Raw genomic sequence first — 26,499 nt, forward strand, 5'->3', positions numbered from 1 at the left:
TCGGGAAGGATACTTAATATCTATTTGTTTGAAGAAAATTGTGCTGGCCGAAATAAGCGCTAAAAAACCATCCTACAGTCGGCACGCGCGGCTCACTGTCGATGGCGCACTACCTAGTACAAAAATGTAGTTGGACCCCCCCCCCCCCCTGACCATTGTGAATGATCTGGCCCGGCGCGCGCTACTTCGTAGCACTTGCCATCGGGCATTTCGAGAAGAAAGCGGCGCGCGCTACTACGAAGAAATTTAGACGAGTAACATCCGTCAACCCCCCCCCCCCCCCCCCCCCCAACTGTATGCCCTTGCAATGAAACCTTTTTTCGGACAAACTCACAAAGGGATACAAATATCTCACAAATAAGTCATTTGTAGAAATAAACGATACACACCAGGATATAAATATTCCAGTACCTCATATTTTAACCCGGTTTTTGAGTCTGCTAGAATGATATTCAAATAAAGTTCAATTCTGTGCAGATAAGCAAGTATCAAACCTTCAATTCGCTGCGTCTTGAAACTCCTTGCTTGGAGCGAAATATGCTAATATAAAAAGATCGGATTCAATATTTCGAAATTAAATATAGCCAGCTTATCTATGTAACTGCTCTTGATATCCATATTGTGAAAGCATTAAATTCATTTATTATAAACATGTTTATAAGCTGTTTCGTACTTAAAATTTCTAGTCAGATCTAATATCTTGATCTTTTCCGTTCCCCTGATCTGGATCTACGTCGGTCTCTTGACCGAGGTCGTCGTCTTCTGTCTCTAGATCTGTCTCTGCGTGACCTGTCACGTGATCTGTCGCGCGAAGATCTGCGTGTTCTCTCACGCGACCTGTCGCGAGATCTGCGAGAATGGTCACGTTTGCGTGATCGCGAACGAGATCTTCTGTCCCTTGACTGTTTTTCCACTTCCTTTGGTTTCGCCTCACTGGAATCATCGGGTTGGTCGGTTTGGGAAGCACCCAGACCATCAGTATTTTCGTCGACTCTTTTACCCCCATCAGGATCTCCAGCCCCTACTGCTGCAGGATTATCTTTGAATACTTCATTATCTGCTGCCTCATCCTCCTTACTCCCTTCCTCTGATTTATCATTGCTCTCCGCGGCATCAGGATTTCCTTCCTCTTTTGTGCTTTCCTCGTTTTTGTTTTCACCGTCTCCATCTTTTCGTACCTCCTCTTCGTCCCTTGATTTCCTTTTCTCCTCTTTAGATGATCGTCTAGATCTATCACGGCCCTTGCTCCTATCCCTACTCCTATGACTCTTGCTCTTGCTCCTATCTCTACTCCCGCTACGGTTTCTGCGATCTCTACCCTTTTCTGATTTGTCTTCACTCCGCCTCCGGTCTCTTCTATCGCTACTGCTTTGTTTTCTATCCCGTTCTTCATCGTTCCTTGTGAATTTCTGATACCTTTCGGCGTCCCTGAAATATTTTATGACTCTAGTTTTCAGCCTAAGCTATACTATATTATTATTGCTATTACGACAGCTTACAGTTACACTTCTGAAACATTTGAAAACTATACATGAATGACATAAATTATGAAGAGAAATGTAGCCAACCTGCGAGAACGCTCTTTTTCAATAGATGCTCTGGTGCTTTCAGGATTACTACTCCGCCTGGAGTCACCATCATTTTCTCTACCTCGACCTTCACTTCTACCTCGTGCTTCATCTCTAGCTCGAGTTTCATCTCGCCCTTTAGCTTCTTCTCTTTCTTTTCTCTCTTTTCTGACAAAATAATGCTAGTAAATTCTTTATGTCAGCTAGACTACCTGAAGACACCTAATCTTTTTTACGAATTTTTAAATTTGATTTCCAGTATCTTCAGCCTATTCAATCCAATATAATACAATATAATTATACAAATTTGTATATAAACTTATCAATTTAACTTGAATATAACTTGAATATAACTTACTCTCTAGCAGCAATTTCTGCAAGTCTCTTCTCCTCTTTTTCTTTCTCCAGCTTCTCCTTCTCCTCCTAAATTACATCAAGTTAACATGTTAAGTAGACGGAGCAGCACTAAATGAAATGTGTGAGAAAATGAGGAAACCTGTAACTGTAAGATAAGACCTCCCAATGTGCACTGACACCCCACCGTTCGGGAGATTATTTAGCTGGCATCTCGTCCTGAATGTTATGAGAAAATAAATCATCACTCGTAGTGGCAGAGGTAAGAATGAGGTGGTTGGTGATACTAGAAGTGAGTGGCACTAGTATGTTGAGGTGGTAAAAACACCAATATTGAAACCTGTTGGCGGTCCTTCTTACTGCACACGGTGTTCCAGTTCACAAACCTTCCTGACGCTGTTAGCAAAACAATCTAGAAAATTGATTCAGTAGATCTGATATTTTACACTGTTTCCTTCAAAATCGGTACATGAAAGATCGGTCCAATTCTTGGTTACGATTGAAGCCTAATATGCCACTAACCTGAACCGTCAAAGTTCCTTGTTATAACAACTCAAACTTTACTATTTTTTCAGGGTGTGGCCCGGGCCGGGCCGGTTACTTAACTACTAAATATAAAAGTTAGTTCAAAAGACAAGTACAGGCTAATTGCAAGTGCCATGCTATCATATTAAGGCTAGTAAAGATCACACTGAACTGATTCAAAGACAGACATATTAATATTCTTATTTTCGAGGCTGCCTTTGTCCTTAGATTTATCTTCGATCCAAACCATAAAATACTTGGATTTTAAGGCGGCAGTTTCGGTGTTCGCAAAGGCAACCTCGTTTGTGTACCTCTTAGCATTCCAGATATGTTTGAAACTGGCGGTTGACTGGGCTCTTATATTCCTACCAGAAAATTTCAAATTAATTCAATTACTTTACAGTTAAAAATGTTACATCGCAGCTTCAACTACCCAACAAATAATGCCTTAAAAATAAGAAGCAAAACTTAAATCGGTCAAGATAACCCGCTTTAACCTCTTGAGCACATAATCATAAACAATAGTAGTACCGAAGCCCCTAGCAACTTAAACCAGCATCACGATTTTCACAGTCAAATCTACCAGCATGAATATGACTTTTGAATTAAAAGTTTCAGTATCACAATCGAAAATACATCCCCCGTGAACTACGAAAAGGAATAAATGAAAACTAACCTTGAGCTCTTTGATAGCATCCCGAATGAGAGCGTATCCTACGTGCTGTTTTCCAGACAAGTGGGCGTCCACCCGGGTCTGAGTGTCGTTCACCACAAGAAATGCCCCGCACACTGGACATACCTCCATGTGCTTCATCTCGTTTATAAATGGAACATTCTGCTTCACCTGAGGTAGTATTTGTTTACTTCTAAAGTTATTGATACAAGTGAATGCAAACGCCAGCGATGATATCTGCGTTACGTGAAAGTTATGTGAAAGTTCAGGATCGCTTACCAAGAATACTTTCTTTTGGGGATCCTCGGTTCTGGTCGCTTTGAGGGTCTCTCTTTCTTGTCTCATTGTCTCTACTTGTTTCATCATCTCCTGTGCTTCATCAACATTTCCCACCGAACCTGCCTCAGCCATCTGAAAGATTTGCATCTTGAGCATCTTTCCTTAAAATAATCACGGTACGGTTATTGACAACCAGCATTATAATTATTCCCGTTCAAGACTCAGTCAGATAATAAGATAATATTAATGGAGTCGGATGTAAAGTAAACAAGTCTATGTCTACCTTCTCGAGCATTTCGTCTATTTCTTTGTTGAGTGTCTCCAAACGATTATTGCGTGTCTCATCGGCCTTTTGCTGTTCCTGGAAAGAATCATTACTAATAAAGACAACACTTTATTAAAAAAGGAATCAATTATCAAATGAGAATTGATCTTACGATCATATGCTTTACTTCGTTCACGATATAATAATTAAATGGCGTAATACAATCCGCGCGAAAAATTTCTCTGTTTTACAGTAGCGGGTGAGCCACATTGGCTTTCATCAATTTAAAATTAGCAGCGCGTTACGTTTGTTCCACAATGAAAAGCCTTTTCTCTTTCGGATTTCACGTGATTTGTTCTCGGGCCAACTTGAATTCACCCTGTATTGTCCAGAGCAAATAACCATTTAAAACTTGTGAAATATGTTGCACTCGTGACTCACCGCTTTCATGTATCTTTCATCGTGTTCCAACCGCTCATGTTGCCGTTTTATCTTCCGTTCCATATCATCCACTATACTTTCCAGAAAGCGGAGAAATGAGTCCTCGTATCCCATCGTCTTCCAGCGTTGACTCGTTGTGTACCTGTGATGTACGAATAAATGTAGCTGTCATTAAGAAATTAGGTAAACTTTAAAGACCGATTTTTGGAGCAGCCTTTTTTCTATTGGGATTTATCAACCTATTGTAAACCTCATTGAGATGCTGATGATAGATAGAAACATTATACCTTTAATGTTAGTTGAGCACTTTTCTTGGTTCCCTAGAAAAGTGCTCAACTGACAGGCAAGAGCATTATATTTCAAACAAGTGAAACACTCGAAATAAGTTGACAGATGGATCATCTCATGGAGTAGATTATATTTCCATCTGTTGGGAGACTGAGAAGGCATAGAATGAACTTATTTTCAGTTTTCTGAAAGGACCTTAATATTAGGAATTTAAGTACAAATTATTTTTTGTGAGCTGAATGGAATCAGAGATATAGCAAAGTGCAACAAGTGTTTGGATGATTTGTATCGGTACAGATTACCGCATCAAGGTTTCAATTTATTAATCATACAATACAAAGATTAGTACATTTTAGCTTATGATTAATATTATATTTTTACCTATAGTTTACCTAGATTTTGTGTGTGTGCTCCTGTTTAATGATATTAAAGTATTAAGACTATTCTGAATAGTCAACAAAATAATTGCTTAACGATTCGTCTGACCAATGGGCACCTATTTCAAGTGTTTCACTTGCTTAAAATACCTCTAGAATATTACACACAATTATTAGAAGAGTTCAAACACTCAATCACTGTCTGAGTGCAGTAACATGAAACTGGTTATAAGATTTGACAAGTACAGGATTGTACAAAATATAAAGCAAAGAATAAAATACGTACGTTTCACGAATCTTGACATCGTGTGTAGCGAATTTGCATGGTCCAAGATCAGCCTTCGTATTTGTGAATAAATCGTGTGGGCAGAACTTAACGAGGAAATACTTGCAAACCTGCAAAGGAGTGTGATCAATGATCATGTATTTCAGCATGTATTTTATAATCAATGTATTGTTAATTAAAATTAGTAACTCCATGCATAACTTTATTATTGGCTCGTTGGCAAGACGTTAAGTTACGGAGCAATATGATACTCTTTTTGCTTTAAATTAATTATATTTTTATTTTCGTCTGCATCAAAAACAAATAATATTCTAAATTCCTGTTTTGTTTAAAAACAACAGATAATGTATTATGTAATTTGCTGGAGCAACTCACCGATTCATCTGACCAGTGCTCCATCTGTTTCTCTTTTTCTACAAGTGATAGATTCCTATCCCGTCCCATCAGCTCATCCAACATCAATCTCATATCAGCCGTCATCTTGGCTACTCTCCTAACTTAATTTGGTTAATTGAGCGTTTAATCTACCAATTATTTCTTCGAATATAACAAAAATTTTTCATTGAATTAATGAATTATACATATTTGGGCAGACAGTCTTTGAATTAACGTAGATTGTTCTTACTTCTTATCCAACTTTTGTAGCTCTAGAAAAAACACACAAATAAAATGTCACCAAAAATAAATTTCCGTGACTTTCAGCGGTGCTTTTCATCACAAAATACAAATAACAAAGTTTGTTAACACGCCTCGAGGGAGTGAGTGTACAACCCCTGCAATGCACACCATGTTTTATGCTGAAAATAATCAAATAATAATATCCCAAAACTTTTAACAGGCTATTTTTTAGTCCCCAGGTTGAAATCAGATCACATTATTTATCTTCCAATAGTACGTCAAAAGATTTTGTTCAAGCCACAAAACTTATGAGTTCCCTGACTAGAAAACTTCGAAGCAAGATCTCACTGAAGGATCAGAATAAAAAATAGATGTTACTTTTTAGCGATTATTACTTGTGGCCCGAAAATTCCAAAAGTTTTGGTGTTTAAAACCAGCAAAAAACATGATATGTACACAAGACAACAATGGAAGCCACAGGTCCAAAGTGGAAAAATCTGATTCCAAGAGCAGTCGAAAGATTAGAATCCGTGAACTTTTATCTGTTCGGAAGAAGCGAGTCCAATTTGTTGGAGGAATAGTTTCATTTTCTTCCTCTGATCTCCCTGAAGCTGTAACACCTCCCCATATTCAGCGTGCTCCACGACTGTTCCGTTACAATGGAACTCTTTCTTCACCACCTTTATAATTCTCTTCAAGTCATAATTCTGGGAAATTCCCTGGATAGTTGTCAGACTCTTTCGTCCGTTTCTCTGCTGGATTCTGATGTGGATGTCCTCTTTCTGGGCGGTCTCTTCCTGCTCATCTCCGACATCAGCGAAGGGATCCTTTTTCTCCAAGTTGGTTATTCCAGAGTCAGCCATGTTGCCGGTGTAGAGCTTGTAGCAGAAGTTGCTTTTTAAACTGTCCCTCCCTATAATAGATAATGGGTTAGTTCAAAATACATATCGATTGGGAGCTTATAATAAACAAGTTTCATTTTGGTAGCAAAATTATGTTGACAGGAGATTTTATAATCAAACTTTGTAGTGAAATTCGAACGTTAGATTATTAAACTTATATCACTAAGTAATATAAAAATCACACTACAAGGGAGTGATTCCATCGAATAAAACGCATATTATCGCATAGAAGTACTGACACTATGACTGTAGTTATTGCAACAACAATGGATGTTTGAAGAATTGATAAACAATTAACAATAAAAGACACCATAAACAATTGAAATGGTAAAATTGTACATGACAGTTAAAATTATGATTACAAAAATTAAAACAAAAACAACAAAATCATCTGACATCTTATTAAAAAACAAATGTAAACACTAAATAGGATGCAACAAATTTGGAGAAAGTTTCAAGTTTAAGATTCAGCTACCAATTTTGACAAAGACTCCTTGCTTTTATTTACCTGTTTTGTTATTTAGTCAAGCCAAACCTACAGAATTAAAATCTAATAGTCTAATTGCTGACAAAATCTGTGAGCTAAGTCTTTTCTTATTTGTAGCATCCATCATAAGGTATTTCAGCGTAGAATGCTAAAATTGAAATCATATCGAAAAATATATAAAACAAACAGTATCAAAGTTCATGTTTTTGTAAACTTTTCCTCACATTTCAGGCTATACTTTAAGACGGGGAATGATTTCATCACTCCAAAATGCTTCAGGAACCCTAAGATGATCTGCTTCAATCTTCAAGAAACTAAGACGACCTTGAGAGTCCATCTCCTTGAGTCCGAGTTTGTCTTCTTTCCAAAGGTCGCCCTCCTGAAGAGTCATCAGTTCCTTGTCCTGTCCAGGCTTGTAGAAACCAAACCATTCACTCTCTTTTGGGACAACCATTGTGTCTTTGTTGAACATAACAAAAGTTATGTTAGAAACCCTCATCAAATTTTGCTTGTACTCAAGCTTCACTGTGCCCTCTTGGTTAATTTCGGCGATAAACTTGCTTTTCTTTTTGTACTCGTCCTCATCAAGAGGGTCGTGCCAGTATTGGGCCTGCACCAAATGGCTTTGGACGTAGTCGGTGTAAGCTCCCAAGTTAAGCAGTCTATCTACCTCCTTACAGACAAACCAGGACCCTGGGCAGTGAGGGAAACCATAAACTCCTTGGTGCTGTCCTCCAATTGAGATCAGCTGCTTCATTGGGGGCTGGGGACATCTTTGAGCAAGACCTCGCAAGAACTGCCCTCCCTGAGAAAAACCCATTGCATTGTAACCATCCTGTAAGTTAGGATCTTTTTTGATAGTGTTGCACACAAAATCGATCTGTTCATTTGTATCCATGAAAAATCCATTGGTAGTGTCCGAAGCGACTGAGTTTCCAACCATGAGACTAAGAACATATGTTTCAAGTTCTTTCTCCAACATTTTCTTGACAGATCCCATACTAAGAGGATTGCAGCAACTGTCTCCCATGCCGTGCCATAGTACAACAGGTGTACAGATAACGGTCGGTGGGACCAGAAGAATGAGTCCAACAGCAAGAAATGTAATCATAACCTGAATGTAGAATTTTATTAGAATATGGAAAGTTTAGATTGATTAAAGGAACATGTTACATGGGGGGGGGGGGGGGGGTGTCATGTCCGTCTATGTCCGCCTATGTCCTGTCCTTTTTAGATTCTATGAGACAACGGACGTGTTTTTTGGGACATTGGCGGACACGGACGGACATTGGCGGACTCGGACGGACATTGGCGGACTCGGACGGACATTGGCGGACTCGGACGGACATTGGCGGACCCGGACGGACATTGGCGGACTTGGATAGACATTGGTGGACATTAGCGGACATTGGTGGACATTAGCGGACAAACATTTTGAGGACTGAAGAGTACTGAAGAGTACTGAGGAGGATGGCTGAGAAGGATGGCTGAGGAGGATGGCTGAGGAGGATGACTGAGGAGGATGACTGAGGAGGATGACTGAGGAGGATGACTGAGAGGGAGGAGAAGGATCAGGAAGACCCAGGAGGAGGAGGAGGAGGAGGACCCAGAAGGAGGACCTAGGAGGAGGAGGAGGAGAACTGAGGAGGATGACTCAGGAGGAGGAGGACTCAGGAGGAGGACTGAGGAGGATGGCTGAGGAGGATGGCTGAGGAGGATGACTGAGAGGGAGGAGGAGGAGGAAGAGGAGGAAGAGGACTGAGGAGGAGGAGGAGAAGGACTGAGGAGAGAGGACCAGGAGGAGGAGGACCCAGGAGGAGGAGGACCCAGGAAAAGGCCCCAGGAGGAGGAGGAGGACTGGGGAGGAGGAGAACTGTTGAGGACTGATGAGGAGGACTGAGGACGAGGAGGAAGAGTAGGAGGAGGACTGAGGAGGGGAGGAGGAAGAGGACTGGGGAGGATCAGGAAGACCCAGGAGGACCCAGGAGGAGGAGGAGGAGGACCCAGGAGGACCGAGGAGGACTGAGGAGGACCGAGGAGGAGGAATGACGATGACTGAGAAGGAGGAGGACTGAGGAGTACTGAGGAGGATGGCTGAGGAGGATGGCTGGGAAGGATGGCTGAGGAGGATGACTGGGGAGGATGACTGAGAGGGAGGAGGAGGACTCAGGAGGAGGACTCAGGAGGAGGACTTAGGAGAAATGAGAAGGAGGACTGAGGAGAACTGAGGAGGAGGAGGAGGAGGACTGAATAGGAAGAGGAGAAGGAGGGGGACTGGGAGAGGACTGGGGAGGAGGAGGACTGATGAGAAGGATGAGGAGGAGGACCCAGGAGGAGGAGGACTGAGGACCGAGGAGGAAGAGGAGGAGGACGAAGAGGAGGAGGAGGAGGGGGGGGATCATGTTATTTTTTGTCCGTTTTTGTCCGTTTTTGTCCGTTAATTTTTGTCCGTTTTGAAAATATAGCTGCCAAACGGACAAAAACGGACAAAAACGGACAAAAATTGTAACTTTTTATTTAAATTTTCTCCACAATTTGTAACAGGCTATCTGCAGAAATGGGTAGCCCGGTTAATGACCATGGTCCTTTCTCAAAGTTTTAATCCTCAATTAGGTACAAAGAATAGTCTACACATTTTTTAATAACATAAAAAGGGATGAAAAGTTTTATTACTGGAGAGTAAAACTTTGTTAAACACAAAGATTCTTGAGCACATTTTGAGTCAGACTCAAATGCGTTTAAAAACATTTCAGTATATAACAATAAATTATGTAAACAATAACACCTGTAACACCAACAGTAATTATAAATCGAACAAATTATTGAGAGATGAAAGAGAGGAAGAGGAGGAGGGGGACTGAGGAGGGGGGACTGAGGAGGAAGAGGAGGGGGCTGAGGAGGAGTGAGACTGAGAAGGAGAACTGAGGAGGAGGAATGAATAGGGGGAGGAGGAGGAGAAGAATGACTCAAGAGGAGGAGGACTGAGGAGGAGGAGGACTAAGGAGAAGGATGAGGACCCAAGAGGAGGAGGACCCAAGAGGAGGAGGACCCAGGAGGAGGACCCAGGAAAAGGCCCCATGAGGAGGACTGGGGAGGAGGAGGACTGATGAGGACTGATGAGGACTGATAAAGAGGACTAAGGACGAGGAGGAGGAGAAGGACTGAGGAGTGAGGAGGAGGACTGATGAGGAGAAGGAGGTGTATGAGGAGGATGAGAAGGAGAAAGGAGATAGAGGATGAGGAGAAGGAGGACTGAGGAGGAGGACTGAAGAGTACTGAGGAGTACTGAGGAGGATGGTTGAGGAGGATGACTGAGAGGGAGGAGGAGGAGGACTCAGGAGAAAGAGGAGGAGGAGGACTCAGAAGGAGGAACGAGAAGTAGGAGAACTGAGGAGGAGGAGGAGGACTGAATAGGAGGAGGAGGAGGACTGACGAGAAGGATGAGGAGGAGGACTGAGGAGGGGGATGAGGACTGAGGAGGAGGAGGAGGACTGAGGAGGACTGAGGAGGATGGCTGAGGAGGATGGCAGAGGAGGATGACTGAGAGGGAGGGGAGAAGAAGGAGGAGGACTCAGGAGGAGCCAGGAGGACTCAGGAGGAGGACTGAGGAGGACTGAGAAGGAGGAGGACTGAGGAGAACTGAGAAGGATGAGGAGGAGGACTAAATAGGAGGAGGAGGAGGGGACTGGGGGAGGACTGAGGGGGAGGACCAAAGAGGACTGAGGAGAAGGATGAGGAGGAGGACTGAGGAGGAGGACTGAGGAGGAAGAGGAGGAGGATGAAGAGGAGGAGGAGGAGGACCCAGGAGGAGGACCCAGGAGGAGGATGAAGAGGAGGAGGAGGAGGACTCAGGAGGATGACTGAGGAGGAGGTGGAAGAGGAGGAGGAGGATGAGGAGGAGGAGGAGGAGGAGGAGGAGGAGGAGGAGGAGGAGGAGGAGGAGGAGGAGGAGGAGGAGGACTGGGGAGGAGGACTGTTGAGGACTGATGAGGAGGACTGAAGACGAGGAGGAGGAGTAGGAGGAGGACTGAGGAGGGGAGGAGGAAGAGGACCGAGGAAGATCAAGAAGACCCAGGGGGAGGAGAAAGAGTAGGAGGAGGAAGCATCTAAATGTTATTTCCATTTTTGTCCGTTTTTGTCCATTTTTGTCCGCTCTATTTTTTGTCCGTTTTGAAAATATAGGATACCGAACGGACAAAAAACATGATCCCCCTATAACAGCAAAAATTGAACATTTTATTTAGCAATTTAGGTGTCCATTAGTGTCCGCCTATGTCCGCCTATGTTCGTCTATGTCCGCCTATGTCCGTCTATATCCGCCTATGTCCGCCTAGTCCGCCTATGTCCTGTCCTTTTGGATTCTATGAGACAAGCGGACATAGACGGACGAGACACCCCCCCCCCCCCCTACATTTGATGAATTTAACTAAATTGTGCCTGACAAAACTACAAATAAATACATTCATGTACTTAAAAGAAACAACAAAATACGTTATAATGGTAGTATAGCCCAATGTAAGTATTGAGATGTCCAAAAAGAAGTTCAATTTTGTAGTTCAATCACAAAGTTATTTTCCAGATAGCATTATTTTGCTGCACATAATATTTGTCAGTACTCTACCACAATTTGACAGCACTCTACTACAATTTTTTAAACAAAATTAGATTAGATGCCTTTCGGCTTAGTGGATATCGAGCTAATAAGCTTGGTCATCACTGGGAACTTTCATATGATATATTTGATAGAATTGATGTTACTGTAGCTCATAGGAGTAATTATGTAAATTATATGAATGATAATCCAATAATAGCTAAAAGGAAGAAGGTCAATTTAAAAGGCCTTATTTAGGCACTTATCAGCCAAGAAGTTTTCAGTTAACTTCTTTTTATTTTTATATTTTAATAGTTTATTAAACGTAAATTTTACAGTTTTGAAGTAATTATATTTGTATATGAGATGCCCAGAGAGGCATAATTTTAAATCTTATCTTATCTTATCTTGTTATTTCCTGTACCTTGTTAACTCTCGTGAAATTAATTCACTCCCTGACATCGCACAGACCATGATATTGAATGGCCCCTCCTTGAGGATCTTCATTTAACTTTCAGTCAAATTTTCCAGAAAATTCGGCTAAATCTACCGGTGAATGACGTTGCAAAAATGTAAATGAATCCTTAGCTCTCTCCTATAATTGAACCCAGACCTACTTCTTGAGAGGCAGTCGTTCTACCACCTTGCATGTACTGAAAGACACTACAAGAAAGGCTCCATAAAAAGGCTGCTATAAGTGCAGTTAAAAGAGCTATAGTTGCAGTAGTAAAACAAAATTTGTAAGTTAAAAATTTTGTTTTACTTACATCCAAACCCGATTACTTATTCCCTACGATCTTTTTACCTTCGGCAGGAGTAGGGGGACAAATCAGCAGTGGAGCTTTTATTAGACTTTCACGCAGTGTACACTAAATTACGCTTTTTGGCAAAAGCACTACCTACTTTGAAGTTAATAATTAATCCCAGGGGGACTCCCAACCCACCACTTCGGCGAGTACGAGTAGTTGATACACATTTCACATGCAAGAGCCACTTTAATTTACTTGCTGTGAGGTGTCTCAGCTACATGGCTTTTTATTTAGTTAATAATTAATCCAGTATGCAGTAAAAAGTATTTGATTTCAAGCAGAAAGATATCAAAAGACACGCGGTTTACACCATATTTATACAAACCGCATAATATATATACATATTGAAAATGTAATAAAAACATTTGTTATAGCGCTCGATTTTTCGAAATTTAAATATGCGCGGAGCGGCAAACATTTCAATTTTCGATTTTTGATGTTACAATAAAATTTATTGAAACATTATGCAAATGTTTTAAATTCAACCCCAATTATAGATACAATTTTTAAATAAATCAACCCAGCAAACCCTACCGGCCGGGGAATATCTCCAAAAGTAAAATAAATAGAACCTTCCGGTTTTCAACAAAATGTCCGTCTCGTAAATTTAAAGGAGGCTCCCCAAGAGCACAATTTGGGACAACTTAGATTCTGAATTAAACCGAAAAGTTTGATTTTTGGCTAAATAAAAGGTCACAGCTTTTAAACTTTGCAAAGTCATGTCGTTGTCATGACTACTAAACTAAATGCAGCGTGTGAAAGGTAAACTCGATGTGACGCGCGACGCCAAACGTGCTGTTGAAAATCTATCACCTCTAGCGAGCCCAGCACACAGCAGGCGGTAAGGTTTTCAGGGAAAAATAATTTATAAACAATAAATTCAAAGTTTGAATAAAAATTTAAGCGGTTTTTTTTGTATTTTTAAATTTTGGATGCTTAAAAGTTCATTGAAAATATATGTAATTGTTAAATTATATTGCATATTGCAGACAGCAAAATAAATTTGCTGGAAACAAGAAAACAACAATTTTTCAAGAAAACAACAATTTTATTTTGTATCAATTAGAGCAAACATAAATATTTTTTATATATAACTAGCAAGATCTTTTTACCAAATATCTTAATAAGGGACTTGGAGTAGCAAGAGAAACAAAAATTCCGTATTGAAAAAAATATGTATATTCGAATAGTATGATGTACCATGGGGCCGTGCTTGCTATATCCAGAGTCCTTGCGCTTGCAGTATATAGCGCGCGTCCGCAGAGGCATGAAAGCACATGGTTAGGTGAAGGGCCGTGCATGTGTAAAGATATTTCATATTTGTCAGATATTTATATTCACCAAATATTCGCCTGATATAATATTCGCCAGAGCTTCGCCAGAACTTTGCAAGATCTTCGCTAGATCTTCGCCAGATATTTTCCATATAGTATATATATTATATATACTATATGGAAAATTTATATTAATGGGTTCTTATTAACAATGATAAACAAAATGATGTACACAAAATGATTAATAAATAATACCTAAAATTAAGATTTTGTAGCCAAATGAAACAGTTGTACAACTATAAACGTATAAGTTATAACCCTACAAACCCTAATCTGATTACTATCTTACCCTTTCAACTGAAACCCTAAACCCTTTCAATATCACATTTATAATATACAGCAGTATCTATAATTTAACCTTTCGCCACTTGATGCTTAAAATTGTCATCAAATGACGCCTGTACAGTGTCTTTAGATTGGCTTTGGCAGCACTGTTTGATTTAAATTATAACACTGGTTCAATGGGGCACCATAAAATTAGAAGCTCTAAACATAATTAAGATTTTGTAGCCAAATGAAACAGTTGTACAACTATAAACGTATAAGTTATAACCCTACAAACCCTAATCTGATTACTATCTTACCCTTTCAACTGAAACCCTAAACCCTTTCAATATCACATTTATAATATACAGCAGTATCTATAATTTAACCTTTCGCCACTTGATGCTTAAAATTGTCATCAAATGACGCCTGTACAGTGTCTTTAGATTGGCTTTGGCAGCACTGTTTGATTTAAATTATAACACTGGTTCAATGGGGCACCATAAAATTAGAAGCTCTAAACATAATGGGATTGGTGCTATGTAGCACCAATCCCAACCATAAATCATGACCTCGACCTCTGCCATGTCTGTAGAAACACACTCACGATCCAACAAGCCAACAGTGTTCATGAAATAGGAATAGCAAGTGAGAAGCTGGAACAAATGGCATCATTTGGTGACCTGCTCAACAAAGTGAACTTTGACAACCTCAAAGATGGACTATTGGCCATACAGAACCTCGAGCTACATGTTCAACATATATTAATCAGTGACGAAGGTCTGAAGCATCACCAAAACAAAGTGAGTAAGATAGAGGAACATATGAGTGAAATTGCTAAGCAAAAAGCATCAGAGGATGGTTCAATCACTGACATGGTAAAACAGACACATCAGTTGATTGAACAACTCCAGAAGATCAGTGATAAGCCGGAGGTAACATCTCACAAGAACGAGGAGCTAATGAAAAGGATAGAAGACAAGCTCCAGGCACTAACCGAAAGTGAGACAACTTTTCAGACCCAACTTAACAGTTTAGGTAGTCAAATACAGGATCTTAAAGCATCTCCTCAACCCAGAGCACCACCTGTGGCTGAGAAACACTCTCCTCCACCACATACTCTCTTACAACCTGACCAGCCTACCCCTCATATAGCACATGACCAGGTGCCTGTAACGGAAATCAAGCCAGATTTCATTCTGTCAACTGAATCTGATAAAATTACTGCCTTTCTTCAGTCATGTTCCTTCGAATCAGAGAACGGTCACTCTGTCATTTCATTTGGCAATCCCTACCACTACACTGGTTCTAAATCTTCAAAAAATGTTCCACCGATTCCTGAGGAACTTAAACCATTATTTGATGAAATGAACAAAGTACAAACTGAGCTGTACAATAAGTGCTACCCGGAGCAGCCCCACCTGACGGCCCCAGTTATTAACTCATGTCTCATCAACAGATATGATGGCCCTGATAGTCACCTGCCTAATCATTCAGACCGTGAAGTGACCATCCATCCGGAATCCTCAATTTTTACTTTGTCTCTCGGCCAGAGTTGTAACATCAAGTTCACTGAATGTGACTCTGGAACTGAATCTTCTCATGAATGTTTAGACCGCTCCTTGTACATAATGAGCCGTAGATCACAAGAAGTTTACAGCCATATGATTGAGCGTGGCTCAATATCAGATGGCATTAGATACTCGCTGACCTTCCGTGCTGTTAGCTGGACTAATAAAAATTGCACAAGTTTACATGGTGATTCAAACACAGGCCTCTTGCGTTTTGGGTCTGACAAGAGGGGTACCTTTGGCGAGCTCATGCCAGGTCAAAAATTCTGGGCTCCCAGAATTGATGATATCAACCCTGTGTCCTGCATGGGTTACGCCAATGTAGTGCTCCACTGTGGGATCAATGACGTGAGACAGCCTGATGTTAAATCTGAGAATGATATTGCTGATTGCTACAATAAACTGAAGCTGAAAATAAAACAAATTAAGAAGCTTAGCCCTAGCACTAGAGCTGTATTTGTTTGTCAGCTGCTTCCCACTAGGGACTTACAGCTGAATTTTAAAGTTGACTCATTTAATAGACTTATTCATTTTGACCTGCTCCCTACATGTAAGGATGTTGTGCGTGTTCAGGGTTTTATGAAGTTCGCCTGCAACCGTGTTCTTGCGGACGAACTTTCAAAACAATTTGACAGAAATGGTCGACCTGATACACTTCATCTTAACAAGTCAGGGGCAAGAGTCCTTGCTGGACTCATTAAACAATCTGTATTTACTAGGTTAAATGGCGGGGCAGACAGAAGACATCACATCGGCAAAGTTAATGGACGGCTATACAGCAACGTGGCTAGTGACCCGCCTGCACCGCAGCGGATGGGGAGGAACGGTTAACAGGTATGGTTAATCGTGTTCAAAAGGAAATTTGTTATCACTGTCTGAAGAATATTGGTCTAGGGCTTCCCCACTTTGAATGCTTTAACTGCAACAGTATTTTCCATGCCAAATGTTTTAATCCCTCCAAAGCACAAGTTATTAATGACAACTTTTACTGCATCAAATGTAAACATTCTATATCTAAAAAATATAATCCTTTTAAAATAATGACCGATCCTGAAGTTAATGACTGTGACCCATGTCTCCAAAAGATGTCTGATGTTTTGGAAAACTGTAGATCCTATACAATTAAGGACTTTAACACACATATCAAACCGTGTTTTGCAAGCAACTGCTCCATGATTTTTCAGAACATAGATGGCAATAAAACAAATTTTGATGCCTTTAGCATGGAACTAGACCTAATAGCCGAAAAATTTAAAATTATTGGACTTGCTGAAACCAATATTGGAATAGAGGAAAGCACTGTTTACCATCTAGAGGGATACAATTGTTTCTACCAAGATAAACATATCAATAAAGCGAAGGGAAGTGGAGTAGCATTGTACTTAAAGGACGAACTTAATGGAGTTGTAAACGAAGAATTATCATGGGTAACCAAAAATCTTGAAACCCTATTTATTACCATTCAACATGATGAACCTCTACATGTAGGAGTTCTGTACCGTCCTCCTAGTGGGAACGCCTCAGAGGCACTAAATGAACTTAGAAAAATGATTGAATCATGCTCAAAAAAGAATGTTTACATACTAGGAGACTTCAACATTAATCTCCATGATGAAAACAGTAAACTCGTTCAAGACTTTGAAAACCTTATTCTAGGCCTAGGTTTATCACCACTTATTTCTACGTCTACGCATCATAAACCAGGATGTAACCAATCATGCATTGACAACATACTCACCACCAACATCGAAAACTCTATCTGCTCTGGAACGATTAGTACCTGCATCAGTCACCATCATGCTGTATTTAACATATTCAACTCACCCCTAGTCAGTGCTGAGGATCATGAACAAAAGCACTTCCAGTACTATGACTACTGTGCAACTAATGTGAACAAATTTGTCGAAGTACTAGACAATGAATTAACAAGTGATCCACCAGAAGATTTCAGTACTTTTTTCACTCTATTCAATCATCAACTAGACAACGCATGTAAACTAGACCAGCCTAAGTGTTCTAAACGTACTGCTAAAAACAACCCATGGATTACATCTGGCCTAATTGCCTCTATAAATAGAAAACATGAGCTTTATGACCTATGGAAAAAGGCAGTTAAGAAGAAATGCCTCAGCAACTCTTCACCTAGCCATGCAGACTGTCTTACTCTTTGTTATAATTGTACAAATAAGGTAACACGTCATGAAGAATTTAAGGCACACCGGAAGTTATTAAACCACCTTATCAATTCTGCAAAACGTAAGTATCATGGTGTTAAGATTACAGAATGCGCTGGAGATAGTAAGAAAACCTGGCAGATAATCAACGAACTACGTGGTAAGAAAAGACGTGAGATCAAGCCGAACTTCGTGATAAATAATGAACGTGTGATTAATCGTCGTATAATTGCAAATGAGTTCAATAAATACTTTGCCTCTATTGCAGCTAACCTGAACGAAGCATACTCTGGTGACTATTTGAGAATAAATTCGCTGCCTTCATTTACTGACTACCTGCCAACATCAATTACGTCCAGTATTTATCTTTGGGATTCTGACTGTACTGAGATTAAAGAGACCATAAGCGAACTAAAAAACGGGAAATCCAGTGACATACCTATTCATGTGATCAAGAAGTCAAGCCAAATTACTGCACCGTACTTAGCTAGATACTTTAACAAATGCATGCAAGAAGGCCACTTCCCCGATGAATTGAAGACTGGGAGAATCAGCCCCATTTACAAAAAAGAAGATGAACAGCTATTAGAAAACTATAGACCAGTATCAACTCTACCTGTATTCGGGAAAATTCTAGAAAAGTTAATTTATAAGAGGCTCTATAGTTTCCTTACTTCCAAGGGGATAATACATGAAAACCAGTTCGGCTTTAGGAAAGGACACTCCACCAGCCATGCACTGAACTACTCTGTAGAACATATAGAATCGTTAATTAGTAAAAAGCAACATGTCCTAGGGGTCTTCATCGATCTCTCAAAAGCCTTTGACACTCTAGATCACTGTAAACTAACTACTAAATTAAAAAACTACGGTATAAGAGGGAATGCTCTGAATCTTATCTCTAGTTACTTGTCTAATAGGAAACAATTTGTAAATGTTCTAGATACCAAATCTGATGAATTACCGGTCGAATTTGGAGTCCCTCAGGGTAGTGTATTAGGACCTCTACTTTTCCTACTGTATATCAATGATATTTGCAATATAACTAATAAGGGTAAATTTGTCTTATTTGCAGACGATACTAATATATTTGTCGCTGCCGATTCGAAAAATAAAGCATACGAATTGGCTAATGAAGTACTACAGGCCGTAAACAAGTATATGGGAGTTAACCTACTGCACATTAATGTAAAGAAGTGTTGTTATATGTACTTTTCTCCCTCTAAACGTGATAATAGCGAATTAAATGCAGATATAGATAGCCAAAACTTGTCCATAAATAACAAAATAATTAAACGTGTAAGTCAGACAAAATTTCTTGGAGTAATCATTGATGATAAACTAAGCTGGAAACCACACATATTATCTCTCAATAAGAAACTAAGTAGTGCTTGTGGACGTATCTACCGTATTAAGAAATGCTTGCCAGAATCACTATATAAGCAAATATATCATTCTCTCTTTGAATCACATCTAGGTTATGCTATTTCTGTCTGGGGAGGTATTCCCAATAATCAGTTGAAACCGCTATTTATTACTCAAAAGAAGTGTATCAGGATTCTCTTTGGAGACTTTGAAGCCTATGTAGACAAGTTCAAGACATGTGCTAGAGCAAGACCAATTAATTCTCAACGTCTAGGATCTGAATTCTATGTTAAAGAGTCCACCAAACCTCTATTCACAAAACACGAACTACTTGCTATAGAGAACCTATACAGATACCGTTGTTTAATGGAATTGTTTAAGATCATTAAGTCACGAGTACCAATTTCGTTATACTACCTATTCGGCTTATCAAATAGGAAAGATAATTTGTTAATCACGCCCTCTCCAACTAATCAATTTATGTACAAATCTGCATGGCTGTGGAACGAATTTCGTAAAGTTGGGCCGATGAATTTCACCTCCCCTTGCAGCTCTGTCAAGAATTTGCTTAAACAGTCACTTCTAAGAGCTCAAAACAGGTATGGAACTGATTGGTGTGACAAAAATTTCACTGAATTCTGAGTGAGAAGTGATACTTGCCTGTTATTCCCACTTACTGACTGATAATCTTATCTATGGATACCATGCTTGAATTTAGGTAAACAACATAGCACTTCCTCACCAGTCACGTTGAACGCGATCGCCGAATGATAAAACAATATGGGAATGAACGCGCACAGCATTGCGCGCTGATACTCTAAATACTGTGCGCGTTTCGTCCGGAACCTGGGGGAGTTCCCGCTCTAATATATCTGACGACAGTGATCACTCATTATGAGAACTAATCCCGACCACTTTCCCGGTCGAACAGTACCCAAATCAAACTAATTTATGAACCACGTGTATAGCCAACGTCCTTGCGGTGCTGAGCCGATGTAAAACTCTTCTGTCTCTTGTTAATATTTTAGCTGAACTGTGCATAAAAGTGTGTAGTGACAAGTGTGTAGTGGTAATGTATGTTATTTATTATGACGACGCGATATTTATAATGCAGAATTAAAAGCTGCTTTCGATATGACTGGTGGTGGGCTCTCTCCGGCGGGACATAGATCTATATAGGGGGTACCCGGGGTACGAGTTAACGAACAGTGTTCGTGTCCTTCCACAACCCCCTGTTACCTGTGTTTCTGTCGGGGTAGCCTAATTCATCCGTTAGAATCGCAGAGTTAGCGGAGCTCATGATATCTCGCGACGTATGCTGCATGAACGGTGCAAGACTTGCGCCGTTTGTTTCAGCATCCAGTTGCGAGTGCTTGCCCATCGAAAACATGATTAGTGATTGTGGATTTTATTGATATTACTGATTATCCATCATATTCAGTATTAATGTTATCCATTATTTATTTATTGACATCCTTCAGTCTCCAAAACGAGGTGTGAAGGTAAATTAACTTTGAGCCTTGTTTTGGCGACTGCTTAATCGATGGGCAAGTAGGTATTTGTTTTTTAGCAGTGTTGAACATTGAAACAATTATAAAATGTTTATTTTTATCTTATATAACGTACAATATGAATGACATATGCTATAGTGACGTAACATATATAGTGCAAAGAATTAGTAACTTGCGAGATGTGATTTAATGATAATCGACGTTAACATTTTTCAGTTTACAGTTGCACAATGTTGACGTCGATTGTTACTAACATTTATCTGAATTTAATACAAGTACATGTCACATATAAATTGGGTAGCTGAATGAAACTCGTGCCTCAAAATTTTCCGTTATTAGCATTGCAGTGTCCACGCCCTGTACTGCGTTAACGACCGAAATTTTCCCAATATGCAATTATTGTTTTGCTTCTAAAATTCTCTGATAATTAATAATATATCGTGACATGTAATTGTAAAATAACAAACCTTGCGCGCGCGGCGCTTACATCTGCACCTGAGAATCTCTCAGCAATGTGTGGCTGTCTGCGCGGCGGGCTGTGTATTGTGTATATAGCTGAATTTAAATTTAGATTTATTTGTAAATGTATAATAATATTAAATATGTATTGATTGTTTTGTGGTAAATAAAAATTTTGTTTTACTTTTGTTTTACTATAACAAGCATTATTCTAATAGGCGACAACGATCATTTGAACCCCTTGTCTTCTTGAATATCGGTATGGGGTGGGTCGAGTAATAATATGCTTCAACCTATCTTCATCACTCAGAAAAAAATGTATTAGAATACTATTTGGTGACCTTGAAGCATATCTAGATAAATTTAGAACATGTGCCAGAACACGTTGTATAGATGAACAAATCCTAGGAAGGGAATTCTTTGAAAAAGAGCATACAAAGCCGTTGTTTAACAAGAACGGCCTTCTTACCGTCCACAACCTGTACAAATACACATGTCTATTAGAACTGTTCAAAATTGTCAGATTAGAATCTCCAATCTCACTCCTATCTTTACTCCACAGATCACCATCACAAAGACGTTCAGACCAGTTCATCACCCCGAACCCATCCTCCTCTTTTATTTATCAATCAACAAAAATGTGGAACGACTGTCGAAAAATTGACAGTTTGATAAGCTTTACTAAGTCAACGAACTTAGTTAAAGTAACACTGAAGAGTGAGTTACTCAAGATACAGTCAAGGTACGAAGAATTAGAATGGACAGAATTAAACTTTGATAAGAATGAGCTTGTATTTTAAGGCCACAGGGGGGGTCCGAGGTCGAAAAAAAGTTTTTTGCCAGTTGGCAGACCACGTACTATCTGACGCTTGCACACCACCCTTAGCCCCCCAGATCGCCTAGTTTGTCATAAAATAGAGGTTAACTATTGCCTTTTTAATCAGTTAACCTCACAAATAACCAGTTCTTAACATTTTGTTGCTCTCATCACAAGTTAAACTTATCAATGGGTATCAATTGGCCATCCAATGTGATTAGATTAGATTAGATTAGATTAGATTAAGAATAATGACATAAACATCATCACTAGTTTTAAACATTCTTTCTGATTTCCTCATTATCAGAACTGTGAACATTTCACAGCCTTCGTCATTAAAAAAAAACAAACAAATTCTATAACTAACATAATTGTCATAATTTATTTACATATAAAAAAGTTAAAAAAGTTAAAAACCGTTAATTTAAAAATAACTAAATAAAAACAAATTCATGAGATATTTATTCCCTTTCTCTTGGCAACACACGGATTTTTATGTAAATATTGAACTTGTTGCTTCTTCTTTTCGATATAATTTACACCCTCTATTTTAGCTAAAACTATATTTGACACTTCCCAAAAGTTGCCTGTGTCTACTAAATTATTAGTCTTTTTAAATTCTTCTAGATTAATTTTAAAATCAATAACAGACACTGAATTTCTGACAAAAGATGGCAATTTATTCCAAAAGCTGATAACACGCTCTGATAAAAAATTATTAGACAAGGTTTTAATATTTCTATCAATACTGTTAGATTTAGTGCTAACAATTTTATCTCCCGATCTACTTAAATTGAAAATATCTTTTCCATACTCAACCAATCCATTTACAATTTTGTAGGCTTCAATCAAATCTCCTCTAACCCGTCTCTCTGCGAGTGTTGTAATCTGTAAGGCATCCAACCTTTCACTGTAAGGAAGTGTTCCAATATCATCAATAAGGCGTGTGAACCTTCTCTGGACATTTTCCAGTTCAATGATAGTAGCCCAATTCCCATGGCAGGCAGGTGGAGACCACAACTGAGCACAATACTCCAAGTGGGGTCTTATTATAGTTTTATAAACATTTCTCATAACGTTAAGTTCTCTTATAATGAGATTCCTTGTAACCCATGCAATCATACTGTTTGCTTTACTAATACAACTTTTAATATGTTTCGACCATTTCAAATCTGAAGAAGTTAAAACTCCAAGAAACTCTGCTTCAATACATTCAAGTGTAACACCACTAAATACATATTCTTGAAGGGGATTTTCGTTAAATGGAACATGCATTATTTTGCATTTGCTAGGATTAAACTTTAACAGCCACACATTTTGCCAGTTTTGCAAGCTTTCTAACATATTGAAAGTGCTTTCAGTGTCATTGGCATCCATAATAACTTTAAGATCATCTGCAAACAGTTTTGATATACCATTAATACAATCAGGCAAGTCATTGATAAAAATGACAAACAATAAAGGACCTAAAACAGACCCTTGTGGGACGCCTGATAAAACATCACGAAGGTAGGAATATGCTCCACCAACGAATGTCTTAAATCTTCTTCCAGATAAAAAGTCTTTCACAATATCTAAAGTGTTACCACTTATACCCAAATTTCTCATTTTTGTAAGTAGTCTATGATGTGGAACACTGTCAAATGCTTTACAAAAATCTAAGTAAAACACATCTACGGGTGCACCATCTTCTAATAGTTCGATGATACATTCTACACTCTCTAATAGATTAGATAAACAAGATTTACCTTCTACAAATCCATGCTGGTTTGGATTTATCTTTTTACTAACAAAACTCATAATATGCCTCCTTACTAATTTTTCATATAATTTACATAAAATGCATGTAAGTGACACTGGTCTGTAATTTAGGGCATCTTTCCGACTACCCTTTTTATAAAGAGATGTAACATTTGCTGTCTTCCACTGTTCTGGAATTTTTCCACTTGAAGCACATGTTTGAAATAATTTAGTCACAGCAGAAACAAAACTTGAATTATGTTCAAGTTCTTTTAATAATTTAGGATGAATGCCATCTGGCCCTTTACTTTTACTAATATTAATTCTTTTCAGTTCTCTGCCAACATCATCCATTGTTATCTCAATATTTTCAATGTGTAACTCATCCGCAATAAAATAACATTCTCTGTTCAAAGGTCCATCTGGTTCTTTGACAAAAACTGAAGCAAAAGCATCAGCCAATACTTCGGCAGTTTCAAAATTACTTTTGGTCAAAGATCCGTCCGGTTTTTCCAGGGATGATACACAACTTTTTAACACTCTTTTCCCTCTTAAATATGCATAAAATGGCTTCGTATTATATTTCATACACTGTGTAATTTTTCTTTCATAATTAACTTTACACTTAAATGACTTACTATCAAACTGTCCTTGTTGGTTCAGTGCAACATTAAGATTTTCAGAAGAAGGATTATTATCAAAAATATACCAACATTTATCTGTCTTTTTCCTGCATCTTTTTAGGGATGAATTTGCCCAAGGCTCACATTTAAAGTTCTTTTCCGTCGGAACTATATCAGATACTAAGTTAAGCTTTGAGTGTAACTCACTCCACATATCTTCAGAAGTTAAAGTACCCTCACTAAAAGACCAGTCAATTTCAGCTGATCTGTGTAACAATTCTTTGCCAGAGACTTTTCCCCATAACTTTCTAGGCTCCTTTGCAGCCTCATCATCTTGCTTACTGTTACTAAGACTTAGATTTAATTCTACATTAAAACAAACATGATCGCTCTTTCCCAAGGGGGAGACAATCATTACTTCATTGACAATAGCTTCGTTTGTAGAGAGAACCTGATCTAGTGTACTCTCTTGAAGTTTACCGCTGACAACTCTACGTCTGGTAACTTCATCTGTGATATACCAAACCAAGCCATTGTCTTGTACACATTCCATAAAATTCTTTTCTATAATTAAACCCTTATTACTTGTTCCTAAAGGAGCATTAACAGTTCCACTAAGCCAAGATACATTTGGTAAATTTAAATCTCCAACTAGGATTGATTCAACATTAAAAACAGCTAGTTTTGCAATCATTTTGGTCATCGCATTGTTCTGCGCTTTAGAAAGAGACATTGATCTATAAATACATGCAATATTTACCCTACCAATGTTGCTATCGAATTCAACAGCAATCGAATCAGTGACCCTAAACCAATCTATGACAACTGGGTTCAAAGAGTCTTTAATATAAATAATACAGCCTCCACCACTACTAACAGAACTTTCTCCTACTTCTTCCTTAACTGTAAAATCTCTATCTTTTCTAAATATTTTGAAACCAGGTATGCTAATTTCAGCATCAATAATTTCATTGTTAAAATGAGTTTCATTTATGCAAACAATGTCAGACTGGTACAGCGAAACAGCATTTCTCAATTCACAAAACTTATTATATAAACTATTACTGTTACTATAAAACAATTTAAGGTTTAGGTATTCTTTATCTTTGCTTTCTCTGCAAGTCGCTTTCTCCGTTCCTGTCTCACAAAAAATTGGACGTCTCTGTCAGCTCTGTTCAGATCCTGATTGATCCAATAAACTTCTTTCTCTGCTTTTTCAGAATCCACTTCTATCTTCCAACCTTTACCATAGTTACTCCAATGCAATGCAGCCTCTTTTGATTTTAGTTTTACAATCAGCGGTCTAGGTTGATGTTCCCTGCTTTCACCAGATTCAGTCAATTTACCTGCCCGGAAACAGGACACAATCACGTCTTCTTCCATGCCACAGGTTTCATGTAAAAACTTGAGATCATTGCTTTGAGATCTGTTCTCTTTGATAGCCATTTCGGGAACGTGTCTGATGATCACATTACATTCTCTTTTGATCCGTTGGATCTTGTCAGCATCAATCTGTTGGACTGTTGCCTTCACTAATTGAGTTGGTGGCTTGTCACTAATAGTTGCCTGGAGGTCAACCTTCGCTGCATCAACGTAGCTCTTCACTTTTGAAGATGATTCATTGACTATATCTTTTTTGACAGCAGCCATTGCTGTTGGTAACTCGTTCTGCAGACTGTTTTTAACAGCATTGGTAACCGTTTCATTAATGGTTTCACTCAACTTAATCAGCACTGTTGTCGCATTGACAATGCAGTGTGGACACTTATATTGTTTGATGAAAAGCACCTGATCCTCGTCAAGTCCTGTCAGTCCAACACAATCAAGATGACACCATTTGTTGCACCAATCACATCTGATCCATAGAGAATCATCAATGTGTTCCTTGCAGAAACAATCTTCTTCAGGTTTAGTACGTTCTTCTTCAGCTTGTTCATTCGTCTCTACATGTTCTCTACTGGCTGGGGCACTATCAGTGTGCCCCGTTTGCCCGTCATTCTTTACCATCCCTGAACTCAAATTATTTGTTATATAGTAGTGTTGAAAGTATGAACAGAACTATTATATGACCTTTATTTGTTGGAAAATTGAGGTTAACATATTTTCTCAGAATCATGGTCTTTTGACTCTCCTGAACAATTTATTTACCACCTCAAAAACCTATCTTCTCCTAGAGCT

At 39.0% G+C, this 26,499-nt stretch overlaps 3 protein-coding genes across 3 annotated transcripts; all 3 read right to left on the minus strand.

The window, feature by feature from the left end:
- Window positions 1–351: 351 nt before the first annotated feature.
- Window positions 352–26,359, minus strand: LOC134815036 (luc7-like protein 3). Its single transcript, XM_063823483.1, has 10 exons — window positions 26,334–26,359; window positions 5,432–5,551; window positions 5,057–5,166; window positions 4,106–4,247; window positions 3,683–3,760; window positions 3,400–3,531; window positions 3,124–3,291; window positions 1,927–1,991; window positions 1,569–1,736; window positions 352–1,428 (listed from the first exon to the last, which is right to left on the minus strand). The coding sequence occupies exons 2-10, from the start codon at window positions 5,534–5,536 to the stop codon at window positions 693–695; spliced, it is 1,704 nt and encodes a 567-aa protein (XP_063679553.1). The 5' UTR covers window positions 5,537–5,551; window positions 26,334–26,359; the 3' UTR covers window positions 352–692.
- LOC134815037 (eukaryotic translation initiation factor 1-like) lies at window positions 5,722–6,588 on the minus strand. Its single transcript, XM_063823484.1, has one exon. The coding sequence runs from the start codon at window positions 6,535–6,537 to the stop codon at window positions 6,196–6,198; it is 342 nt and encodes a 113-aa protein (XP_063679554.1). The 5' UTR covers window positions 6,538–6,588; the 3' UTR covers window positions 5,722–6,195.
- Window positions 6,833–8,177, minus strand: LOC134815029 (palmitoyl-protein thioesterase 1-like). The gene has a single exon (XM_063823471.1). It carries the CDS (start codon window positions 8,172–8,174, stop codon window positions 7,296–7,298), a length of 879 nt encoding a protein of 292 aa, XP_063679541.1. The 5' UTR covers window positions 8,175–8,177; the 3' UTR covers window positions 6,833–7,295.
- Window positions 26,360–26,499: the final 140 nt, after the last annotated feature.

Source organism: Bolinopsis microptera, chromosome 5 (assembly GCF_026151205.1).
Source record: "Bolinopsis microptera isolate Bmic1 chromosome 5, MBARI_Bmic_1.0, whole genome shotgun sequence".
Classification (NCBI taxonomy): domain Eukaryota; kingdom Metazoa; phylum Ctenophora; class Tentaculata; order Lobata; family Bolinopsidae; genus Bolinopsis; species Bolinopsis microptera.

Bases quoted from the DNA above. Each gene is read 5' to 3' on its own strand.
- LOC134815029 (XM_063823471.1), bottom strand. From the start codon at position 8,174: ATGATTACATTTCTTGCTGTTGGACTCATTCTTCTGGTCCCACCGACC.
- LOC134815037 (XM_063823484.1), bottom strand. From the start codon at position 6,537: ATGGCTGACTCTGGAATAACCAACTTGGAGAAAAAGGATCCCTTCGCT.
- LOC134815036 (XM_063823483.1), bottom strand. From the start codon at position 5,536: ATGACGGCTGATATGAGATTGATGTTGGATGAGCTGATGGGACGGGAT. The intron at 3,761-4,105 runs GTGAGTCACGAG...GATTCTTTCCAG, and splicing joins ATGAAAGATACATGAAAGCG to GAACAGCAAAAGGCCGATGA. The intron at 1,429-1,568 runs GTTGGCTACATT...AAAATATTTCAG, and splicing joins GAAAAAGAGCGTTCTCGCAG to GGACGCCGAAAGGTATCAGA.